Below are 25,985 nucleotides of genomic sequence, written 5' to 3' on the forward strand. Positions count from 1 at the left end.
TTTTCTGACTCCCAGGCTTACTCTGGAGCCGTTCTACCACACTGCCTCTCAGATTTGTTTACACTGACAAGTCAGACAACAGACTGGATGTGGATCACATGAACTTCCTTTTTGAAATTTCCAGGTAGATCTGTGATTTCATGAGTGTGGGGACCTTTAAAATATATTATCAAAATGCTTGCTTATGAATAATTCTTTAATTTCCCTTCTTTAAAGTTATTGGGAATATAATATTTTGACTGTAACCACAGCTATCTCTATAAAACATAAAAACTTTATTTCAGAAGCAGCGAATCAATAAGGGAAAATAATATTAATATAATATATAATTTCTTCACATTTAATACTTGTTAAAACATAGGAATGCATGAAAAATCTGGTCCCTTGAAAATGGACTTCTAGTTTTAGTCCTAGTCAAAATCTTTGATATGTTAACTTGCTAAGTAAATATTGCACTTCTGTTTACAAATATCAATATCTTCAAAATAATATATTTTCTGCTTTAACTATTACATTACTGCCTTAGTATTTTAAATTAAATATCTTATAAAAGGATGCAAAAACAATGATTAGTGATCCAGGCAAATTAATGATTTTTATGCTTCCATAATTATCACATCATATTTGTCCTCAAACAAATACCCATTTTGGAGCTGTTTATAAATTCAACAAAGACACTGTTTCATAGGCTTTACTGCTTCTTCCGAAGAATGCACAATATTTGGAACAAAGCCACTTTTAACTCCCTCCCAACCATCTTGAATGCAGATTTCTCCTTTTTTAATAAGTTCATATATATCTCTTGTCAGGATTGTGAAAGATTCTTCAACATTTGTAGCATCTTTGGCTGAAGTTTCTATATACTTCATACCACAGGCTGCTGACATTTTTTCAGCTTCTTCCCTTGACACTTGACGTTGTGACACAAGATCACATTTATGTCCCACTAATAGAAATACAATCCGAAATGGCTGCACGTACATTTTGGCTTCTTCTAACCAATCTCGCACATGTTCAAAAGATCTCCGATTTGTGATGTCAAATACCAGAAATCCACCAACTGAGTTGCGATAATAAGATCGAGTTATTGATCTGAAAAATGAATAGAAACTTGTAAATAAAACATATTTTTCCTTTGCATTTCCAAACAGTGCAATGTGTTTGTGTGAAGAAATGCAGCATTGATGTCAAAGCTGAAAAGTGGTACAAGTAGGATGGGTGGGAATTTAATCATCGAAGACAGGTCAGTTCAACTAAAGAAAAACATATTCTATGAGGTAAAACAGAAGGTGAGTTAGTTGCAAACTGATAGAATTTTGAAGGAGTAATAAATGGCAACACAGATTCTTATTAACAAGTACTTGCATGGTAATTTCACTTCAGATTGCCTATTCTTAACTTTAACAAGAAAGACCAAGATGAATAATCCAAATTCACTTCTCTTTTGACGGGGTATCACCACCCTGGTGCAGGCACTTATACATCATTCTGGTCTATTGTAATAGCCTGCAAATGCGTCTTCCTGCCTCAGCTTTCCTGACTTCAATCTATCCTTAATTCACCTATCAAAGGGATCTTCTTAAAGCACAGGTCTGACCATGATTCCCTATTCTCGGTAAAATCTAGTGGCTCCCTATCACCACCAGCATCAAACATAAAATCTTCTGTTTGGCTTTCAAAGCTCTTCCTAAGCTGCTCCCTCTTCCACCTTCCCCTTACCTTTTCAGTCTTCCTATACCTTACACCCTCCCATATAACCTGAATCCAGTGATGCTGCCCTCTTCAGTCCTTCCCAAACAAGACCCTCCATCTCTAGGCTTTAGACATTTTATTTTGCTGTTCCCCATGGTTGGAAGGCTCTCTCTCTTCATCATCATCTCTTGACTTCTTTGGCTTCCTTCAAGTCCTAGGTAAAAATCCCACCTTCTACAGGACGCTTTCCCTAAGTCCTTCTTGATTGTAGTGCCCTCTGTGTTTTCTCCAATTTATCTTGTATGTAGGTTGTTTTTTCATAGCTGTTTTCATGTCATCTCAGTAGACTGTGAGCTCCTTGAAAGCAGGGACTATCTTTTACCTTTCTTTGCATCTACTGTACTTAGCATAGTGACTGGCACATAATAGGCATTTCATAAATGTTAACTGACTTCAAAATCACCAAGTCTCTTTTTCTTTTTAATCCCCTGAACCCCTCTCCATTAGTGTAAAATTAGACATACGTATCAGAGGCTGACATATAGAGAAACTGGGGCATAATTACCTTACTTGTTCCTTAAGTCAGAAATTGTCCTAATTAGTATATCAAGATAATAACAGGAGTGATCATTATCTTCTTAGAAAGTGATGGTGCAAAAAAGACACTATGCTAATGGCCTCACTTTCTCATTACCATTCTAACCATTAAAAGAAAAGTTTAAAAAATTAATTTGCCACTATATGTAGGGGTTTACTGCAAACCCAAGCTGCCAAAATCTTGATATGAGACAGGTAGAACTCTTCGGAAATACCAAATTTTAACACATTCACTGAGATTTCACTGTCAAAGCCCTTGGACCACAAATTCTTTGTTCTGATAGGTAGGGAAGAAAATACCCCAGATTCTCACCATTACTCTTGCTTCTTTCTAACGCACATTTGTATTTCAGAGTGTCTGCAGAAAGGCACAAACCAAAGTAAGGGGTTAGTTTTTTTAGGGGGAGGGAGAGATCAAGAATTGCTAAACTATGGTACCCCTCTACAATCAAGAAAGATCTTTTCATTCTCTTCAACAGACTGTAAATAAGACAGTGGAGTTTTAATTTTGTATTAAATATAACTTGATATTTTGTATCATAATGTATCTCTATGTAAATCTAGGCAGATCTGTAGTTTTTTAGAAAAGCTAGATAAGACCATTTCATGAAACTGAAAGCTTAAACCTATTCACCACAGTCTGTGAAAAAAATAACTTGCCATGAGAGCAACTTTAAAAGGCACATTTTTTACAACTGTTTGCATCTTAGACAAAGGTATAACATACAGCAGCAATTCCAATATTTTGTCCACGTTTTTAATTTTGGAAAGACATAGGGACTATATTAGGCTACAGTCATAGTATAGTATAGTATAGTATAGTATAGTATAGTATAGTATAGTATAGTATAGTGTGTGTGTGTGTGTGTGTGTGTGTGTATGTGTGTGTGTGTGTGTGTGTGTGTGTGTGTGTGTGTGTGTGTGTGTGTGTGTGTGTGTACTATAAACAGAGAGCCATTACTGATACTTTATTACCAGAGTTGGGAACAAGACGTGACTAACACACTGAATATAGCCCTGCAAATAACTTCTTATAACTCTGTATCCAAAGGATATTTATGTGTTTTATTTGAACAGAATGAAAACAAGGAAAGGAGGAGGACTGCCAATGATGGGAGAAGAAATGTGTAGAAAGAGAGGCAATAGCAGGGAAGTTGGAACAGGATTAGAGGGAGCCCTCTGGGCCCCTAAAAATATATCAAGTTAGTGACTAAGGTGAAAATGCATTTAATAAGAATGTATGTGTAGAACCTATATAAAACTGCATGCCGTCTCAGGGAGGGAGGGGGGAGGTAGTGGGGAAAGAAGGGAAGGGAGGGGGAAAAATATAAGATATGTGGAAGTGATTGTAGAACACTAAAAACAAAATAATAAAAAAATGAAAAAACATATCAAGTTAGGTCTTCACTTTGTTGGAAACTTCTGGAATATAAGTTGAGTACTTCTGCATGTAGTGGAGTTGGAAGTAGGGGAAGTCATGTGGCTAATGCCCAGATGCCTTAGTCCTCCCCTTGGTTTCTATTTGTTAGGGCAGCTTCAGGAACAGAATGGAATGCTATAGCCTAGCATAACAATGCGGGCAGCATAGAAAAACCGTGGACATAGCACCCAGTCAAAATGAAAAGTGGAGCTGACATCTGCATAATATTCTGGTGGATCCGAGGAATATATATATGTATTCAATCCATAGCACAGGCCACACATTTCACTTTCATCTGAATTACTTAACTAGCCCAAATTTACCAGGCAATTTAGCAACTTCTGCTTTGTTTAGCTTACGTACATGGGTATGTTATTTGCCAATCCTGTTTGAATAAAAAGCATAAACAGCATTATCCCAGGGCCTATTGCATACCTCTCTTCAAGCTTCCTATATAATATTTTCCTTTTCTCTTAACAGATACACTTACCTCCAACTTGGCTGAGAAAATACAGGCCCTCTTGCTGTAAGCAACTCCTCTCTTCCTCATACATAAAAACCTTTTCATCCATCTCTTTCTCTTTGTTAAAGTCCCTTTATTTTTTTGCCTTTATTCTAAACCCTTCCCATCTTTTCCTGGAGCTTGCTTCTCCAATCATTCTCTCACCTTTAATCTCTCTTTTTCTATAGGTAGGGTCTTTATTTGTTCCCAGGTCTTACCTGTTTTAAAAAAACAAAATCTCCACTGGACTCCACTGTGGACTCCACAGGCCTCATCCTATATTTCTTTTCTCTTTTCCTCAAAAACTGCTCAGAAGAATAGTCTATACTCTGCTGCCTCCACTTCCTGCTAACTTCTTACAGTCTGACTTAATGATAATTGTTTTCTTCAAGGTTACTAATGTACTAGGGGGATTTGGTTCCCCTGCCACTCATTTTATGTGATCACAGAAGGGGGCAGATGACAAAAAAAAGGAGAAGTTAACATGATAATCTATATGCCCTATTATACTTTATGAAGTGAGACTCAGATTTTGGGAGGGGAGGGAGAAAGAATACTCTAGGTACTTTTAAAAGTCATTTTAATAAATGCCTTTGTTTTGAGGTAATGTACCCAATGGCTGTTTATTAATGGTAAGCTCATTGGTGGGAGTTCTTGAGCTGCAGTTTTAAGAGTGTGGACTCAAGAACATCCTTTGAATACAAATGAGCAGCCCCTGTGGAACCAATCTGCAAATAAGTGAGTGATAAGTTAGGGAAATAGCCAAGAAAGGATTAACAACTGAATCTCCACCCCTATATTGTCTATCTTTGTAACCTCACACACTACTTGACTGATGTTTGTGACCCCATTTGGGGTTTTCTTGGCAAAGATAAAGGAATAGTTTTCCAGCTCATTTTACATATGAGGATATTAAGACAAACAAGGATAAGTGACTTGCCCAGGATCACACAGCTACTAAATGTGTGAGGCTGGATTTGAACTCAGGTCTTCCTGATTCTAGGCCTGAGACTCTATCTACTGTGCCACCTAACTACTACTAGCCTAGATAATAAATTGATCATGCTCAAAACTTTGCCTTTCACTTTACCTGAATTTTCAAAGGCAATTTACTCATTCTTTATAAAGCCGCCAAAATAATTCTCCTAAGGTCCAGGTCTAACCATATCACCCCACTACTCAAAACCTTCAACGACTCCCTGTTACCTCCAGGTTAAAATATAAACTCCTCAGCTTGGTATTTAAAGCTTCCCACAACTTGGTTCCCATTTATCTTTCTAGATCTATTTCATATTACAACCCTTCATGCACTCTACAATCCAGCAAAACTGATCTGCTTACTATTCCCTGAACCTTGGCATTCCATCTCCTGTCTTGGTATTTTTGCACAAGCTGCCCCCATGGCAGGAGTGCACTCATTCCTGATCATTGTTATGTCTTCCTTCTAGGTTGAACTCAGGTACTACTTCCTATTCTTATCCTTGGAGCCTAGCATAGAATTTTGCACATAGTAAGTAGCTTAATAAATTTGCTGAACTAAACAGAATCCCTAATTCAAATTTGAATTGTGATTCAATGATTCATTGAATCTAGTTATGTTAGTTGTAGAAGGAAGGAGGAGATTATAAGGAAAAGCAATTAGTTTATCCTTCTAGTCCTTTATGATTCTGATATAAAAAGGCAACAAAGTATTTAAACATAGAATAAACTGATCTGAAGGAATTGTTAAAAAAAATACTTAAAATCCCCTAGATGAACTTGATAGGTAAAGATTAAGGAAAGTAAAAATGACTTAGTTGCTCTTAGTTGTTAACTAAAAAACAACGTTGTGATTGGTTGGCTGTCCTTTGTGTTCAGTGGGGACCAAAATGACATCACTATGTTGGGGCCAAGGGGCAAGGTGTTTGACTGACTAATCAGATCAAATACGAGCTCTACCACAGGTCAGGCACAAATAGTCCACATGAACATATGGAGTGGAGATGTCTCTAAAGCTGCACACTTCATGTTTCTTTTGACTACTGCAATTCTGCTTTACTCATAAAGCACAGCACTTTCTTTGATGTGAGCACTCCATGCTGGATGGTCCTGTGTCAGTGTCTCCCATGTCTCCTAACTGTTTCCAAAGTTCTTCTAAGAGACCTTGAGAGTTTCCTTGTATTGCTTCTTCAGACCTCCATGTGAGTATTTGCCTTAAGTGAGGTCTCTGTAAAATAACCTTTTGGGTAAACATACATTTGGCCTTCAAACAAGCCAGCCCATCAGAGTTACGCTCTCTGCAGGAGAGTTTCAATATTTGGCAGTTCAGTTCAAGTAAGGATCTCAGTGTCTGATACCATATATTGCCAGATGATTTTCAGAATCTTCCTAAGACAATTCAAATGAAAGTAATTCGGTTTCCTGGTATGATGCTGATAGACTTTCCAGGATTCACAGACATACAACAATGAGGTCAGTACAATGGCTCTGTAGACCTTCAGTTTGGTAGGCTGTCATTATAATACCTCTTTTCTCTCACACTTTCCTTCATGGTCTCCCAAACACTAAGCTAGCTCTAGCAATATGTGCACCAACCTCATCATTTATGTGTACATCTCTGGAAAGTATACTGCCAAGTTAAGTGAACTTATCCATAACATTCAAAATTTCTCCATTTGCTGTAACCAATGGTTCCATGTGTGGATGGTGTGGTCCTGACTGGTGGAGAACCGTGTTTTCTTGGTGTTAATTGTCAGGCCAAACAGCACAAGCAGCAGAGAATCAATCTATACTTTGTTGTATCTCAGCCTCAGAGGCTGCACTGGGTGCACAGTCATCTGTAAACATAAAGTCACACACCAACTCTCCCCTCCACTTTAGTCTTGGCTTGTAGCCTTTTCAAGTTAAATAATTTACCATCAGTGTAGTAGCTGACCTTGATGTCATTTTCATCTTCAATGAAAATGTCCCACAACACCACTGAAAATATCATGCTAAAAAGCATGGGAGCAAGCATATAGCCTTGCTTCACTGCACTGGTGACTGGGAAAGCACAAGATCCATTATCCAGAACCTATGAAAATATTCCATCATGAAAATGATGTACAATATTGATGAACTTCTTTGGGCAACCAAATTTTGCCATGATCTTCTATGAATAAATGTTTACCAAATTAATGATAAATAATTTCACAACTAGATGCAATCAAGCCCAACCAAAGACTATTAGAAGGCCTTATAAAATTTACTCTCTATCTGCTTCCCTCTTTGGCAAGAGAGCCTGGTACTCTGAATCCTAGAGGCAGAACAGCCCTTCAGTTCCCTGAATCTTAAAGCTAGACATCTAGTTTAGCCTTATCATATTTACATAGACAGCCAACTTCCTATGGAATCTTACCACTAGTAGATATTAGACCAGCACCATTAAGGACCATATTAGTATCAGTTCAGTTATTATCAACAGTCATATTTCTATTATCAAAAAATCTTTGATCAAATTTTTAAAATTATTTTTATCTAGAAAGTGAAATTTGCTGTTGTCTTCTTTTCCAGTTAGTGTATGATTCATTATTGTACCTAAAAAAATTTGAGTAAGGCAAAGAATTTTACACTATGCTTAGGGAACAAAACTATACAGTTTAATATGTTTAAATATATCTTTTCCCCAAACAGTTTTGTCTGCATGGCTTATAATGAAATGGAGTGAGAGAGCAAACACATGGTTTGTGTGGGCTTATCTTACTTCTCAAAAGAATCACTAAGGAGGAGAGAAGGTTTTAGTCAGAAGATTTAAAGATCTGAGTTGTAAGTAAGTAGAAAAACCTTTGAGATGGAAGATGAAACAGAATGATGACAGAATAGGTAGGTCTCAGGTACAGAATGGTTCAGCAAAGGAAACCATAATAAATCTGATTTATGTCTCTGATGGTTTGGGGTCCACTATATACTTTTTTCTCTGACTGATTTTTAGGTTTAATACTGACTCATAATAGCCATCTCCTGTATTCCTCTCTCACTTTTTTCTCTCAGTCTTAATAGGGAATAAAAGTTAGCTGAAGGGTCAAACATGCCCAATAGCATTGGTTTTAACTAATTAAATACAACATTTCTTCCCAACTACATCTATCCTAAATCTGATGGTTCTTGAACTCTCCACCTGTGGAATGCATAGATTAGCTAGTTAGTATAATAAAATGAATCCTCAGAAACTCTCAGTATCTGTGAGCAGACAGAACAGTCTGTACTACATGTACTAAAAATAGATTTCGTGATTTATCAATAATAAAACACTACTTTCTAAGGTACATGGTTCATCTACAGGTCAGAAAAAAAATTGTGTTAATTTCAACATATTTCCAGCTTTGCTGAAATTCACTTTAATTATTTTTCTCCATGTTGATCAGAATGAACTTGGCAAATATCACTTAAAATGAACACTTTCATATACAAAGTAGAACAAAGAAGATTGTATATGAAGCTGCAATTTCCCATTATATTCATATAGCTTTCTTTTTTTCTTTTAAGTGTATAATAAATTCAACATGTAACTTCCAAAGTTGTCCTGCTTGTCTGGGATTCCCTTTGGCCTTCTTTCTCTTCTCTTCTGTGTATTTCAAAAATATATTTCAATAACCCTCTTTTATTTCTTTCTTTGGGGTGCAACTCTATTCCTACCTACCCTAATCCCTCCCTTGCTACCCACAATTTCCCATACATTCCCAATACAAAAAAAGAAAGGAAGAAAAAAAACCTGTGTAAAATATGCATTGCCAAGAAAAACAAATTCCCATATCTGTCATGTCCAAAAACAGGCATCACATTCTAAAACTCAAGTCCATTACCTTTCTTTCAGGAAGTAGACTTCATCATCAATTTTTTCCTTTGGACTGTTATTGGGAGAGGGCTCAAACTGGGTATAAAAAAGAGAAGTTCTCCTTTACTCCATCTTCATTTTCCCTATTAATTTCTACTGAATAGGCAGGAGATATCTTGGTTGAGAGTCCACTTAATTATCTCTCTCCTTCCCACAAGCAAACTATGTTCTTTCTCTGGTGAAGCCTAGGAGCTAATTTTTTTTGATGGGGGGAGGAGATTGAAGAGAAGCATATAAATTGGGAATCTTTCCATATAAAATCATGTGACTTGTTGTCAGGAGGACCTAAGTTCAAATCTTGATTGAAACACTGGACAAGTCACTTAACCTCTCTGTGCCTCAACTTCCTCAACTGTAAAGTATGGGGATTAGTCAGTCTCTGGGGTCCCTTCCATCTTTTAATATATGATCCTTTGTGTGGAACAAGAGAGGATATACATAATTAAATTTGTCACCCAATGGCCTCTATTATCCCTCTTGAACCTTGGAGAAAACTATAGAAAAGAAGAAAGGAAATGACATTTCCACTGTGGTTCTTTTATATTCTCTTTTCAGAATAGGTTGCTATATCACTGGTGGATGAGACTGGAATCCAGTTCTCAGCTTTTTAAAAATTTCTCAGCCAAGAGAGCTGACCAAAAGGAAGAATTCCAAGGGAGAGTGTTTGTTACCTTTCAGCATATATGGTAGAGTTCTCTCCTAAAGGAAAATGGTTACTAGACTAGGTAGACAAGAGGGTGCTATATTCATATATGGTATGCCTAGATTTCAAAATTATATCTGAACATGGCATTCATGCTATTCTTATGGATAAGATGGAAAGATGTTGATTAGATAATATTGTGTACAGGTAAATTTGGAACTGGTTGAATGGCTAGAGCCAAATAGTAATCATTCATGCTTTGATGTCAGTTTTTCAGGTCTCTAGTGGAGTGGCTCAGTTATCTGTGCTCTGCCTTGTACTTTAACACATTTGGAGAAAGGCATAGATGACAAATTTCTCACATTTGCAGATGATACAATGCCAGGAAGGATAACCAACACAATAAATGAGAGTCAGGATCCAAAAGGAACCTGATAGGTTAGAACATTGGCCTGAATTGAGTAAGAGGACATTTAATAGGGATAGCTATAGAATCTTACATTTGGGTTTAAAAAAATATCCAGATGCCAAAGGCTGGAACTCATAGATCCTTTGAAGTTAAAATTATAATAGTGGGTTGCACATATGAAGTACTTAATAAATGTTTATTAAATTGAGCTATTATTATTAGTAGTAATCATAATAAAATCAGTGAGATCAAAGGAGAAAGACAGAAAAGAGGAGACAGTATATCCTTAAGGATATGACACTAATTCTTATTACACTGGCCTTAAGACAGACCCAAATCCAGACCATGCTTTCATACTTAATTTGGCACTTGGAAAACTCAAGTGTAGCCTATAATCAAGCTCTTAGTGCTGAAGATACAACTTAATCCTTCTTGGTTTCCCAGCAGCACCGGAAACCATAGCAACTACTTCCTCAGTAGCACACATTAGCTAGGGAAGCCTGTGTCAAATGCTCTGGCTGTTCAAACTAAAAGGTAAGGGAGACCTATCTCTTCTATCTTCTCATGTTTTGGGGGACTGCCAGAATCTCTGCCCTTAGTACCTCAGAAACAAGGATCTTGTGGACTCTTCCTAGGCTGGAATGGATGATGGGAGATCTCCCAAGAGCTTGCAATTTTAATCCCTGACTTGGGATCTCCACTTTTCATAGCTGCAGATGTGGTGGACTTGGGATCTCTACTTCTCATAGCTGCAGATGTGGTGGACAAATAGGCAAGGGAAGGAAGAAGAACAGATAGACAGAAGAGGGGTTTACAGGCTTTGCAAATGAGTAATGGGCTACTAAGAGCAGAGGAAGAGGGGAAGCTGTAAGAGAGAAAATGAGCATAGCTTACTGGTATTAGCTTTCTCCTGAGTAACAAAAGTCTGTGAATTTCTAAGTACCATGTATCTAAACTGGGATACTGTAGCAAAAAAAATTTCAACATATATCTGCTTCTATCTCCTACTAAAATCTTACACCAATGCCTCATCAAGAGTTCTCAAAAGCTGTACAAGCAGTGCAGGTTCTAAAAGGTCCTATTTAGCTAGAAGGGCTCTAACTATAAAAAACTGTGAGTCCTTAATTGAAGGATAAGCCTAAATTTGGACGCTCTTCATCAGAGCTGGGGGAGAAGACAATTTACTAAAAAAAAGAGCAGAGAGGCTTGTAACCTCCATTGTATAATCTACACCAAAAAAAAAAAATCACATCATAGATTTAAACTTTGAAGAAACCTTAGAAACCACCTAGTTCAACCTCTCATTTTATGGATGAGGAACTAGGGCTCTAGAAAGCTGAGTGACTTGCCCAAGATCACTAAGGTGGAAAGTAGCAGATCCTTGAAGTACTGAATTAAGTACACTTATTTTTTCCTTTTAAAGAGAGTTCACTTCATTTTTTAAAAAGGATTCATTTTAGTGATATGGCCTAACATTCAGAATGACCTTCTATTTGAATCATACTTGAATATCTGTATCTCTCCCAACAGACTACGCACAAAGTAGACATTTAATAAATTAGTAGAAAGAGATGAATGAATAAATTAATAAGCATTGATTAAGTATCAACTATAGGCCAGGCAATGTGTTAATCAATGGGGGTACAAATACAAAAGTTTGACATTGCCTGTCCTCAAGAAGCTTACATTCCGTCCTTGAGGGGATATAAAATAAATGAGGCAGATAGAGAGGTATGTTACACAGAATATGAAAGAATTGAAGAAACAAGTAGAGAAAGAGATAGAAGATGAGAATAATGGTAAGAAAAAGGTGAAGGATGGAAAGTGACAGGGGGGCATGGGACACAATAAAAAAAACAGTATTAGTGACAAAGACATAGAAGGAGAGATATGCACAAAGAGACAGAGGGAAAGAAAAAGGCTAGAGAAAGATGTGTAGACAGCAGGGAGAAAAAAAATCAGATTTTGAGGGAAGTATTATTTGGAGGTCATAGCCGATTGGTCAATTAGGCTAAGATTTCAGCTTGTTATCATTTACTATTTACTACTCTTTGGAAAGTTGATTAGCAAGAATTCATACATCGTTTACCACTCTAATGTTAAATAGTTTGGAATCTATACTCAGAAGGGGTTAACCACAGTAGCTTATTAAGATGAATTTATTCTTTGGGCACCTTCTGTTATAGTCCTGTACAAATTCTCTCTTTGACATGTAATCAAGCCACTTAATTTCTTTAAGACTCAAACAACTTTCTAATACTATATACTAAGACCAGTGAAATCTCTAATCCTCCAGGCATCGGTGTTCTTCGCTGGGCTACAGCAGGAGACAGTAGACTAGAGAACATTATCATCCCACATGGCTCCCTGAGGACAAATTCTTCATCTTAGCTCTAGTCTCTGGTAACAATTTTTTGTCTCACTTTATCTTTAGTATTTCCTTAATATGTACATTTTTCCTAGCTTTCTATAAGAAAAAGTCAAGTATTATATTATTATATCTGATAATCTACATGTTTTTGGGCCTTCCTACATGCCTATTTGTCCTAAACAACCTTCTTGTTCTCTTTCCTAAATCTTCTTCTTTAATAGCTTTTCTCATATTTGAATTTTTTTCTTTTACGCAAGTTCTTGTTTCCAATAACATTAATTTAAACTTAAATTAGGAAACCATGGAATTTCTATTTAATTTTTTAAAAGAATCATTGTACTGTTATCTTACAGTGTATTTATTTCTGCTTTCAAATGTTAAGGATGCAACAGAGAATAGTGGAGAGTTGAGTCTGAAGTCTAGTCAACTTGGGGTTGAATACTAGCTCTGACTCTTCTTAGCTGTGTGACAATGAGCATGTCATAATTTCTTATACTGGAAATAAGACTGTTATGTGGCCTAGAGGCAGCTAAGTAGTGTGGTGGATAGAGTGCTGGGTCTGAAGTCAGGAAGACCCGAGTTCAAATTTAGCCTCAGACGCTTACTAGCTATGGGGGGAAGTCCCTTAACCTTTGCTGCCTCAGTTTCCTCACCTGTAAAATGGAGATGATAACTGTACCTCCAGGGTTATGAGGATCAAATGAGACAATATTGTAAAGTGTGCAGCATAGTGCCTGGCAAATAATAGGCACTTAACAAATTTTTGTTCCTCAACTCCTCTGCCCCAGGTGACTGACAGTTGTCAACCTCAGGTTCTGATTACGTGTATATGATGTAAATGTAAGCACATACCCCTATATAAGAGTTTTCAATTAAAGAGAAAAATGTTTTCAATAAAGAATAGATATCCATAAATACATGCATGTTGAGTGACAGTTTTGCTTGCTTCTTTTATTATTGAATTCTGTAAGGTGGCCTCACTATTCAACTATCTCTTCCTTTCCCTCCTCCACCCCTATCTCCAGGCTACATGTATGTATACAATAATGTCATCTGTAAGGCCATGCAAGTGATTCCTCAACATATGCACTAATCACTAATCACATTCTCCATCACCTCTCATCAATTAAGATATTTAAGATTTTAAATACAAAAACCTAGAAGTCACATAGAGGAAAAAGAGGATGCTTGTCTCCTCATCAATTAAAATGCTGGACAGTTCAAAGTAGAGATTAAAAAGCAGGGAACCCCAGAGATAGGACCCTTGAAACAGGACCTCTGAAATATAAAGGCACAAAGATTGAGTCATCATATGTAGCATTTCCCCATGGAAGACACACACTTTATGTTGGCACAAGACCACAGAGGACCTGAAAACATGTGCTTGCCGGGAGAATTGTGGAAAATCATGTATGAAAAGCCAAAGACAGCAATATCTCATTCTAATTAAGGATCAACCAGCTGTGGAGCATTATGTGTTACTTAATTAGAATGAACCAAGGCTGTATAAGTAAGTTCATTGTTTTATTTCTGTGCTGAAAGGTGTACAGCATTTTTCACTGCATCCAAACTCTGAAGGACCTGATGACCCTGCTTCCTAGGGTGAACATTAAGCTTAGTGTCTCCTTGGTCCAGAGAAATGAAATAGTCTATTGCCACCCCCAAACTCCTTTCTGAGCCTTAGGCAAAATATGAATAATAAAATACTTCTATCGCCTACCTTATAGGATTGCTTTTAAGCACTATAAAAAAGTGAGTCATTTTCACATCATGAACTTTCCCCTATAAGTTTTCTTTCTTTTTTTTTAGGTTTTTCATGTTAGACTGATTTTAAAATTGATTATAACTGCTAATAAACTGTCAGACATGATAGTCAGCTTCAGTAAATCCTTCAAGAGTTTTTTTTATGGTTAATAGCTGGAATCTATTTTTCATCAACTCAGCACCTTCCCTTGGAATAAATTTCACACTCCTATCTATAACTTAAGAACTTTTCTTCGATAAAATAGAAAATGCTTTCATAGTAATTATTTTCATTTTGATTTTATTCCTTCTTAGCATGAAAATAGCTAATGCATTTGAGTGAATGAAATATTTGAAACCAGTTCTTCAAATATGTATGTATTATATTTTTAAGATAATACACATAATAAATATCAGATTAATAAAATGTTAATAAAATAGTCTCAATCAAGTATTTACTTGGAAAAAGGTAGGCCTGGTTACTGAAAAACTAAGAAATCAAATCAAAGCATTTAACCACTCTTTTGTCTTCATGTCAAAAATGAAGTGGGCTTTTAAAAATTTTACTCTGCTTTGTGTATCTGCAATTTATCCCATAATGCTAAAAGTTTAGGAGAAATTAAAAAAAATTATTACCATGTCAACTACTGAGAAACTGGTGCTGAAAAGGCTGTAACACTTCTTCCAATGAGTTATTAGCACTGCATAAATCACTCCTAATAATTTATAGCAGGTTAGAAATGGAAGAAATATTAAAAATCCTATAATGAGGCTCAGAGTGGTAAAGCCAAATGCTTTAGACTAGAACTAGAATGTAGATCTCCTGCCACCTAGGTCAGTATTCTTTGCTTAGAAAGTCCTGCCAAAGGTCTGGCATTTATGCAGGGTAAAGACTAAGCTAGGTGGCCCAGTAGTTAGGGCATGGGCTTGGAGTTAGGAAGACTCATCTTCCTGAATTCAAATCAGACATTTACTAGCTATGTGACTCTGGGCAAGTCACTTAATCTTGTTTACCTTAGTTTCCTTGTCTGTAAAATGAGCTGGAAAAGGAAATGGCAAACCACTCCAGTATCTTTGTCAAAAAACCTCTAAAATCAAGTCATGGAGGACTGAAACAACTGAACAACAAACACATATTCATATATATGTGTGTGCATATATACACATATTTACACACACAAATATACGTATATATATGTATAGTCCTACGTATATACCTAAAATGCACACATATTCATTTCAATTCAATAGCACTTCCCAAGTGCAAGGCACTGTGGGTACAAAAATAAAAGCAGTTTTTACCTTTAAGGAGTATGCATTGTATTTGGGGATACAACATGTAAATGCAAAATATGAGGAGTGTGAAGCCGGGGAGAATATGGGGAGGTGGTGGGGTTGGGAAGCTGGGAATCAGGAAAGGCATCCTGTAGGTTGGAACACCTGAGCTAACCATTAGATGAAACTACAGATTCTAAGAGGCAGAAGTGAGGATAGTGCACTCTAGGTGACAGAGATAGAATGCAAACTTTGAGAAAGAGCAAGTAGGTCAATTTGGCTATTGTGCAGAGCGTATGAAGCAGGAGTAATGTATATATTCTACATTTCAGCCTCAGAATGGAGAATATAAAGCAAAACCTTGAATCATTGCCTAGTGTGCTCATATGGAAGCTGATCTCATCTGAGCATAGAGGATGACGGTGTAGAAAGAGGTTAAAAAAAAAGGCATCATTTAAAACTCCAGAGGATGATGGTCTACTGGGAGGGAGGTTAAAAAAAAAATACATCATTGGAAAATTCCACTCCTACAAACTGTATTATGAAGTTGAATACATGATACTCACAACAAAGTATCTGTTTTTATGAATTCAATCAATGATGTTTTATCTTTCCCTTTCCCAAACTTTCCAGCCATTTCTCTTCATTTCTTTCTTCTCAAAAAAATCCCTTATCCTAATAATGTTAAAAATGTTGGTCCATTTGTTTAAAGTGGTAGAATGGTACAATGCAAAGAGCTATGGATTAGGAGTCAGAAGCTCAGATAGGAGAAAGCCCTAGGCAGGCTTAGAAAATTGCACCTTTAGTTTGTTGCTCTCTATCGGAGGTTTTGAACCTTCAATGTAATAAAGAATATTCAAGATGAAAGCAAGTTTATTAATTATTCAGTCCAATCCACTCATTGCAAAGATGAGGAAACTAAGACCCACATAGGCTAAAATGACTCGCCTAAGGTCATACAATCATTAAGTAGCAGAACTACTATTCAAAGCCAAGATGTCATACCCCACATACACCAACACTCTACCATGATGCACTTTTGCCCCAATGAATGGAATTTCTGGCATTAAAAAAGTACATTTATAAAAAGCAACATTAAGGTATCTCTCTCTTACAAGCATCCCCCTACCCAGTGTGGCCTTTCAGTGAATCCTAGAGCTAGTGGCTTACTTTAGGCATATGAAAAATCTTTGTTGGTGGGGGCTGCTTGATTGGTCTGGAGAGTTGGTTTATGATTCTACCTAACTAACTGTTGTTCAGTAGAGTTTGACTCTTCAGGACCCCATTTGGAGCAAAGATACTGGAGTGGTTTGCCATTTTCTTCTCCAGCTCATTTTACAGATGAGGAAACTGAGGCAAACAGGATTAAGTGACTTGCCTAGGGTCACACAGCTAGTAAGTGTCTGAGGGCAGATTTGAACTCAGGTTTTACTGACTCCAGGATTGTTTGCTCTACCTAGCTGCCCTAACTAGCTGTAACCTTGGGCAACACATTTAACCTTTCTGGACCATGTGCATAAAGTAAGGAAGTTAGACTGGATCAACTCTAAAGTCTCTTATGATTCTAAAACCTTATTACTTTGTAATATTAAGAAAAGAAATAAAATCTTGTTTACTTTTTAATTCCTGAGAATTTTAGCTGTGTGACCCTGGGCAAATTACTCAACCCTTGTTTGCCTCAGTTTTATTATCTGTCAAATGAGGATAATAATAGCACCTACCTCCCAGAGTTGTTGTGAGGATGAAATGAGACAATAAATTGTAAAGAGCTCAGCACAGTGCCCAGCACAGAGTAGGTACTATATAAATGTTGGTCATTATTTTTTGAAATCTTTCATTGTAAGCATGAAAAATCAGTTTTTTCTTCATCCTTTCTTTTATATAATAATAAGTGAGGATACAGGTTTAACACTCTACCACTTACCCAAGAAAGTTAAATACTAAATACTCAATACAAGTAAACAACAAAACAACTCCTGAGAAATCTCTGGATTTCTCCTTTCCCTATACTGCACCTCACTTTAGTGCTTGAAAAGTTTTGAAGGGAATTCACCCCTTTAAAAAGCTCCAGGCTATGCTGTTCCGTCTCTCATGTTTTGTCCAATTTTGAGGAAGTGGGCAGTCAGATCTATACCGGTGGTCACAGCACGCTTATAGATCTAGAACGGGTAGGGACCTCAGGAGTTCGTGTAGTCCCAACCCCCTCATCCCACAGAAGACAAAACTAAGACCCAGAGAAGTGAAGTGAATTACCCTGGGTCACACATGTGATATGTATGTGACATGTATCTTACGGAAGGATATGAACCCACTTCTGTCCCCTTTCACCGCAGCACAGCACCTTCTGAAGTCCTGAGTGGAGTCCTAGCTACCCTCATCCCATTCATCTCCCTCCTGACGATGCTCAATGATCTCATACAACCAAACTGGGCTGGAACAGCATTTGCTGTAAATCCGAGCCTCCTGTACTCAAAGGACTGGGCTATGATGTCTATGGAGGAGACTGGCAGATGACTCATGGGCAATATGGGAGAAAGAGAAAGGGGGCAGGGGATGAAGGGTTAGGAAGGTCAAGTCGGGGCCAGGGCTCGTGGGCGAGAGTGCTGGGGTGGGGGTGGGGGCGGTGTGGAAGAGCAAGGAGGGAGACGGGAAGGTGGGCAAACGAGAGAAGTGAGTCTGGGGCGTGGGGAGTGGAGGAAGAAAGAAGTGACCCTGGGGGGCGGGTCCCATTTGCAAAGGCAAGGACATGGGGGAGGGAAGCGAGAGCGGGCAAAGGGGAAGAAGCTTTTGGATGGCCGGGGCACGGCCGGGACATGGGCGGGGCCCGGCAAGTTGACAGGGGAATTTGGGAAAGCGGAAGAGGGGCGGGCGGGGCAGGGTCGGCCCGGGAGGTTGGCACGGGCGACCGTACCTGAACCTCTCCTGCCCGGCTGTGTCCCATAGCTGCAGCTTGATCCTCTTGCCGGGCTCGATCTCCAGCAGGCGGGAAAAGAAGTCCACGCCAACCGTGGGGTCGCAGGCTGGGGACAGCATCCCCGGAAAGCGGCCCTGCGTGAAGCGGTGCAGGAGGCAGGACTTGCCCACTGTGGAGTCGCCGATTACGATCAGCCGGAACTGGTAGATCCAGATGGCCTCCATGGCTCACATCCCGCTCGTGCCGGCCAGGCTCCGGAGCTCCGGGACTGGAGCGCGTGGCCTCGTGGCCTGGGCCGGGGGCGCAGGGTTCCCCGCGGGAACTGTCCCTTCAGCACCGCCTCACTGCCTCCCCGCCGCCTCCTTCCAGCACATTCCTCCCCGCTCCGCCGCCTGGGTCTCCGCCCCGGAGACGCGGGGTGAGGGCCCTGGGCGAGGCGAGGGCGGGGCGGGCGCTAGGGGGCGGCTAGGACACCCTCTCGGGGCGGGGCGCGACGTGGGAGCCTGAGCGGGAGCCCGAGCCCGAGCCCGAGCCCGAGCCCGAGCTGGACCGGGAGACGCCCCAAGCGAGAGACCGCTCACCTCGCGCCATCCGAGACACCGGGCATCCCCTTCGGGGAGGGAGAAGCGGGAGGGGCCCGAGGCGGAGACCTGGATGTGGGCGGGAGATGGACAGCGGGGATCACCAAAGAGGAGCGGGCCGCGGCGGCGGCTCCAGGCAGAGCCGGGCCAGGGAAAAGTGAGGCTTCTGGGAGGCCTTGGCCAAGAGCGGCGGCGCAGCCCTGAGGGTCTGACGAGGCTGTATTGCGAGCCGTGCTGGAGAGGGGAGGCTCGCCAAGTTCTGTGCCCAGGAAACACAGGAGAGAGATAGACACACACACACACACACACACACACACACACACACACACACACACACACACACAGGCACACAGACACACAGAGGGGAGGCTCGCCAAGTTCTGTATCCAGAAAACACAGTGGATAGATAGACACACACACAGAGACACAGACACACACAGAGACACAGACACACACACACAGAGGGGAAGCTCGCCAAGTTCTGTACCCAGGAAGCACAGGAGATAGACAGACAGACACACACACAGACACAGGCACACACACACAGACACACACACACACGGGAAGCTCGCCAAGTTCTGTACCCAGGAAACACAGTGGATAGACACACACACACACACACACACACACACACACACACACACTAGCTTAGGTACTAAAGTCCTGTATGTCAACAAAATAAGGAACAAAATTGTTGCACGGATCCCCGAGCAAGCGTACCCAACAAATTTCTCTAACCCTGATTTTATTTCCTTCCTCTTTTTCATTTCTTCTTGTCCCAATTTCCTTCCTTCTTTCTTATTTAAGGTCTTTCTCACCGGGGACTTACTTAAGTTTTTGGTTCTAAAAAAAAAAAGCACGCTGGAGACAGTAAGACCCCTGGTTCAAGATCCTCCCTCTGACGTATGCAACATCCAGTCAACTTTGTCAAGACAGTAAACAGCAGAATAGGTATCAACCTCATCAGAAATTGCCTGCTAATAAGATCACTGATTTGGGAAGGGAAAAAAAGTGCTTTAGAAGGATGAAAAACAAGGTGTTAGTTGGCATAAAGTATCTCTCCACTTTCTTTCTGGCCACATTTACAAATTCTGACCTCCTGCACCCATCTCCTCCTCTACTTTATTCTACGTTCGCTTAGAAAGAAAATTGCTTGAGGGCTGCCTTGATTACTTGCATTTGGAGTTGGATTGCCCGGAACTAAGTATCTAATGAATGTATTTTCTAGATGGCTAGCTACCCAGCAGATGATCATTTATTCAGCGGATCCATTTCTTAACCTTTCTTCTACTCTCTCCAAACTTACCTCAAACTCTTCTTTGTCAAAGTCATGTATGCCTTAGTGGATCCAGTTGCACTGGGGGATAATACTACCCTGAAAGGGAGGAGAGAGAATATGAAATATTGAGAGCCCAGAATCTGACTTAACAGAACCTCTGAAACCATCTACACCAATTCCTATGCAAAAAATTAATGATGTTTACAAATCTTCCAAAAGTGGGCATTCTAGCCTCTACTGGAGATCCTTAATGATGGGCACCTCGCTGCCTACAAGGACACATATTCCATTTGGGGACAGATTTTAGCATTAGAAAAGTTGCCAGCATGTTAAGTTGCAATTTGCCTCCCAGTGACTTTCACTCATTTTTCTTAGTTCTGCCCTCTAGGTCCAAGAAGATTAAATATACATCCCCTTCAAGAGACAAATATCAAATCCCCCTTAAACTATGTTTCCTCCAGGTCTTTCAACTGATCCTAATATAGAATGGTTTCTAATCCCCTAACCATCCTATTTACCCTTCTCTGAGTGTGCTCCAGCTCCTTTGTAAAATGCAGTGCCCTGAATTGGATAGAATGCACTAGAAAAGCACAGAGTACAATAGAATAGTTACCTCCCTTACTCTGCACATGATAATTCTACTAATGCAGACTATGATCTCATAGCTTTTTTTGTCTGCTACATAGCTGTGTTTACTCAGATTGAACTTGCCAAACACTTAAAACCCTCAGTTCTTTTTTCCTATGAGCTGATTTCTGGCTATGCCTTCCTTATGCCAACCAATCAACCAATTGAAAAGCATTTATTAAATGCTTTCTATGTGCCAGGCATCATGCTAGGAACAGGGTATTCAAAGACAAAAAAGATAGTCCTTGTCCTCAAGAAACTCCACATTCTATTGGAGGAGACAATATGCACACACACACATATATGCACACATATATATGTCTGTATACTGTTTACAGACATGCTCATACACACATATAGATATAGATATATGTATAGGTATTGGTGTGCATAAAGACTGAACCAGCTTCCCTAAGGGGAAGGAGAAAGACCAATATAAATGTTTCCCCAGAATGTGCTCCCATACCCAGTATACATCTCTATATACAAAATAAATATGAGGTAATTTTGTGTGTGTGTGTGTGTGTGTGTGTGTGTGTGTGTGCATGTGTGAGGGAAGAAGGTACTTAAAGTTGGAGAGGAATGTAGATCAAGAAAGGCCTCATTTAGAAAGTGGTACTTAATCTGAACTTTGAAGGAAAAGTACTTGTGCTGATTTTTTTTTTTGATCCCATGTACAGGATCAAAATTTATTCACTTTTATTCACAAAATATATTCACATTTATCCCTATTAAATTTTATGTTTCTAGTCTTAACCCCAACTTAGGCCTGCTGGAAATATTTTTTTGATCTTGACTTCTAACGTATTATCAGCTGCTCCTCCTATGTTTGTGCCATCAACAAACTTGAAAGATTGCAGTATGCCTTTATCCATATCTTTGAATAGATGTGTTGAAAGAATAGGGCCAAGAATAGAGCTCTGGAGCCCTCTACTACATATTGACATCCATTATTTAATCAATGCAATTTGTATCTATTTAGCCAAGCAGCTCCAAATTCACCTAACTGAACAAACTTTTTAATCACCATCTGGTTTACAAGTACATACTCAGAGAATTTCTCTCATCCACTAGTTAAGTAACCCTGTCAAAAGAAGAAATTTGGCTAATTTGACATGGATTATAGAATTTGGAATTGGAAGGAACATTAAATATCATTGTAAAGGCAAGCAAAGTTTTTCTGTTTTTGTTTTAGTATAACGTGCCTCTGATTGAATTTTGCCTTTATCAACCAAGAGTCTTCACAAGGAGTAAAGTACAGAAGCAAGAGTTTCTTTAACTCGAAACAGTGTATGTATTTGTACTGTTAATTATTTTAATGTGATTGAACCCCATTATTGGGGTTGGGAAGATTTATAGGAAGGCCCACACCTTTTGTTCATGAGGTGCTGGTTCTCAAGGGTTGTGATGCCCTGTGGCTCTAAAAAATGCATAAATACTCTGAGGGTGACATTTTGCTTTGGGGCTTACTGACTGGAAGTGTTTGTCTGGCCAAACAGAGGCTCTGGGAAGCCACTAAGGGACCTCCCCCACCTTTGAAAACCCAGGTATTGGGTTCTTCTCTCTCTGGTAACTATAGTCAAATAGTTGGATCTGTCTGTTGATCTGTCAGACATTTGGAAGCATGTCTGTTGACCTTTGATTTCTCTGTATTTTCGCTGAAGTTCAGGGTACTGACTTTTTCCCCTGAACTAAGTGAATGATACATGTATTTGATTAAAGTGATTGTTGACCCCTCAAAAGTTGCTTTCCTTTTAGAAATGCAGATCAAAGAACCTGTAATAGCAGGGCCCCCTTGTGTATGCTGGGGTGCTTACTAATACAATCATTTAGTCCAACACCATCATTTTGCAGCTTCAAAAGCTAAGGCCAAGAGAAGTTACCACAGTGATTTGTCCCATCTAATATAGGAAATAAGTAGCTGATTTAGAACCGAAGTAAAGTCTTCTGACTCCAAATTCAAGTTTTATTTCATTATGCCTTTCTGAATGCTAGTTCTTAGGGATGAAATCTTCCTTTTCTAAACTTTCCCTTTAATAATATCCTAGTTTTATCAGGGAAATAGCCTAAAGTACCTACCTCCTTTCTTTTAGAAACTCATCCTAGTCTCTTGGCACCTCTTCTATTTTTCATTTTAGTTGTTGGTGCCATTTTTTTTAATGCAGTAATTTTTTGATATACACCTGCAACCAGGCTGATATCTAGCTTGTAAAAAAAAAATAGGTAAGCAAAGCCATTCCAAAATGCGAAAGTTAGAAACATGCTTGACACACAAAAAGATATCAAGGAAAATTTATTGCAGCAGAGTTCAGAGGAATTGAACTCTTTGACCAAAGTGGACCTCACCCCTCTTTTCAGGTGGAGGGAGTGCCTTCTACATTCATTCTAGCTTCCAAATAAGGCTACAGGAAGACTACAATTTGTTCAGACCAATGCAAACCCTTTTGTTCCACAATTTGGACTTCCCGCCACACCATCCATTGGCCACAGGACTTCATGTTTTCCTCTCTGATAAGCTTTCCCTCAAACACCTCATCAAGCCTGTGCACAGGTTGCTGACTTTTTTACATGACCATGCTAGGTCACAACTCTGATTAACTATCACCACCAAAGCGGGAAGTATTTACCCTGTGGAAACAGAACTCTTTCCTTTATTTCCCACATGAACATGGCTGAGAAGGATATACTACGTTTTATAGTCCTTTACCTTTCTTCTGGGAGGAGGAAAGGATATTTCATCATCTGAATAGTCATTACAGTTAATCAGAATTTGACTGTCACTTTTTAATGCAATTATTAAGTTCCTATTATGTGCCAGGAATTGTAGAAGGCACTAGGAATATAAATACAAAAATGAGACAGTCCTGCTCTCAGAGTGCTTATATTTAACTTTGAGAGTTATTTTCATTTACACTATTGTAATCATTGTGCATATTTTGGTTCCAATAACTACTCTGTACTAGTTCATAAATGTCTTCCTATATTTCTCTGAATCCCTCATAATAATAATTTCTTATGGTACAAAAACATTCCCTCACATTTGAGTGGGATAGGTTTAGTGAAGACTTCTCAGATTGTAATTCTTCTCCCAGGGGTGAGGTAAGACTGAGAGGCTCAAGGTTACTATATTTTTAGAACAGAATAATTCCATATAAGGATATAAAACTATGTAGTACATTAGGGTCTCAATGATTGGATAAAGTTTACCTAATTCTTCAATGTCTTCATTTCAAAAGGTATTGGTTAGATTTCGTGTCTAGAATGTAAGATCATATTCTTAGCTAATGAGAATAATGGTCAGTGGGGGAGGAGGGACTTGCGTTAGGGTCTATATAAATCACTGTCCTTTTCTTTGTCTTCGGCTTTCCTACTCCTACAGGTGAGCCCCGCTTCTCGAGAATCGAATAAATCTCTTTTCTGTCATCACTTTGAGAGGCCTCTAAGTAATTGATTTATGTAGGGACCTGAGCCATCCCACACACATTCATATGAGTAATTTGTTTAACTGTTCCATAATCTATGAGTATACACTGTGTTTCCAGTTTTTTGCTACCACCAAAAGTGCTACTCAGAGTATTTTGATAGATGTGGAGTGTTTGTTTTTGTCTTTGGTTTTCTTGAATCTCTGGATCAAAAGATATAAACAATTTGATAACTTTTCTCACACAATTCCAAATTGTTTTCCAGAAAGACTAGACAAATCCACAGCTCAGCCAAGTGTATTGACTTCTACCGCCTCTCCAACACTGAGATTTCTGCATTTTATAATTTTTTCACATTTGTGAGATGAAACCTCAGAATTGTTTAATTTCCATTTCTCTTATAATAAGTAATTTGAAATAGTTTTCATGTAGTTGAAAATAGCATATAATTCTTATTTTTAAATTAAATTTAATCTTTTTAATAAATAGAAATCTTTTTTTCTCTTCCCCCCTACATCCCTACCCCATTGGTTAGATGGTGGTGGTAGTGGAAACAAACTTCTTGTATCAAATATGCATAGTTAAGCAAAACAGATCCCCTCATTGGTCATGTTAAAAAAAGTCTCATTCTATCCCCCGAATCTTTCATCTCTCTATCAGGAGGTAAATAGCATCCATGGTCATCATTGGTCCTCTGGAATCATGGATCCAATAGGTTAACATTCTTACAGCTTTCAAAGAATTGGCCCAAACATTTCAGAAAACAATTTGGAATTACATCCCAAAAGTTTCTGAATAATTCATACTTTTTGACCTAGCTATACCATCTTTAAATCTACACCCAAAAACTATCTAAAAAAAGAGGAAAAAGTTCCATAAAAATATTTGTAGAAGCTCTTTTTATGGTGACAAAAAATGGAAGCTAAGCAAATGCCCATCAGTTGGGGAATAACCAAACAAATTGTGGTATATGAATGCAATAGTTGTGTTGTAAGAAATGTGGAAAGAGACGATTTCAAAAAGACATGGAAAAACTTTTATAACCTAACATAGAGTGAAATGAACAGAACCAGAAAAACAATTTATAACATCAATATTATAAAAACAAACAATCTTTAAGACTCTGATAAACTAATAAAAATTATTAGAATCAGGAGAACAATTTTATAATAACAAAAACATTGTAAAAATAATTATCCTTTTAAAAAATATTTATTCATAATATTTGACCACATGTTGGGGAATGGTTCTTGGTCTAATATATCTGTGTCAATTCTACACATCTTAGATATTTAGTACAAAACTTCTCACTCTGTACTTTCTCTTCATATTCTCAAAAATCATTTCATTTGTGCAAAAGCTTTTTAGTTTTATGTAATCAATATCAGATGTTTCATCTGTTATGATCAGTTGTATCTCTTACTTGATTAAGAATTTTCCTCCTAAAGTCTTACATGAACTGATGCTAAGTGAAGCGAGCAGAGCCAGGAGAACATTGAACACAATAATAACAACTTTGTGTGATGTTCAACAGTAACTGACTTAGTTTTTCTCAGCAATACAGTGATCCATGACAATTCCAAAAGATTCATGATGGAAAATGCTATCCACATCCAGAGAAAGAACTATGGAATATGAATGCAGATTGAAGCATACTA

The 25,985-nt window shown here is 38.6% G+C and overlaps 1 protein-coding gene across 1 annotated transcript; it reads right to left on the minus strand.

Annotated features, from left to right (window-relative positions):
- Positions 1–254: 254 nt before the first annotated feature.
- On the minus strand, positions 255–18,831 carry RAB39A (RAB39A, member RAS oncogene family). The gene is made up of 2 exons (XM_072611196.1): positions 18,416–18,831; positions 255–1,092 (listed from the first exon to the last, which is right to left on the minus strand). The coding sequence occupies exons 1-2, from the start codon at positions 18,640–18,642 to the stop codon at positions 666–668; spliced, it is 654 nt and encodes a 217-aa protein (XP_072467297.1). The 5' UTR covers positions 18,643–18,831; the 3' UTR covers positions 255–665.
- Positions 18,832–25,985: the final 7,154 nt, after the last annotated feature.

Source organism: Notamacropus eugenii, chromosome 5 (genome assembly GCF_028372415.1).
Source record: "Notamacropus eugenii isolate mMacEug1 chromosome 5, mMacEug1.pri_v2, whole genome shotgun sequence".
NCBI lineage: Eukaryota > Metazoa > Chordata > Mammalia > Diprotodontia > Macropodidae > Notamacropus > Notamacropus eugenii.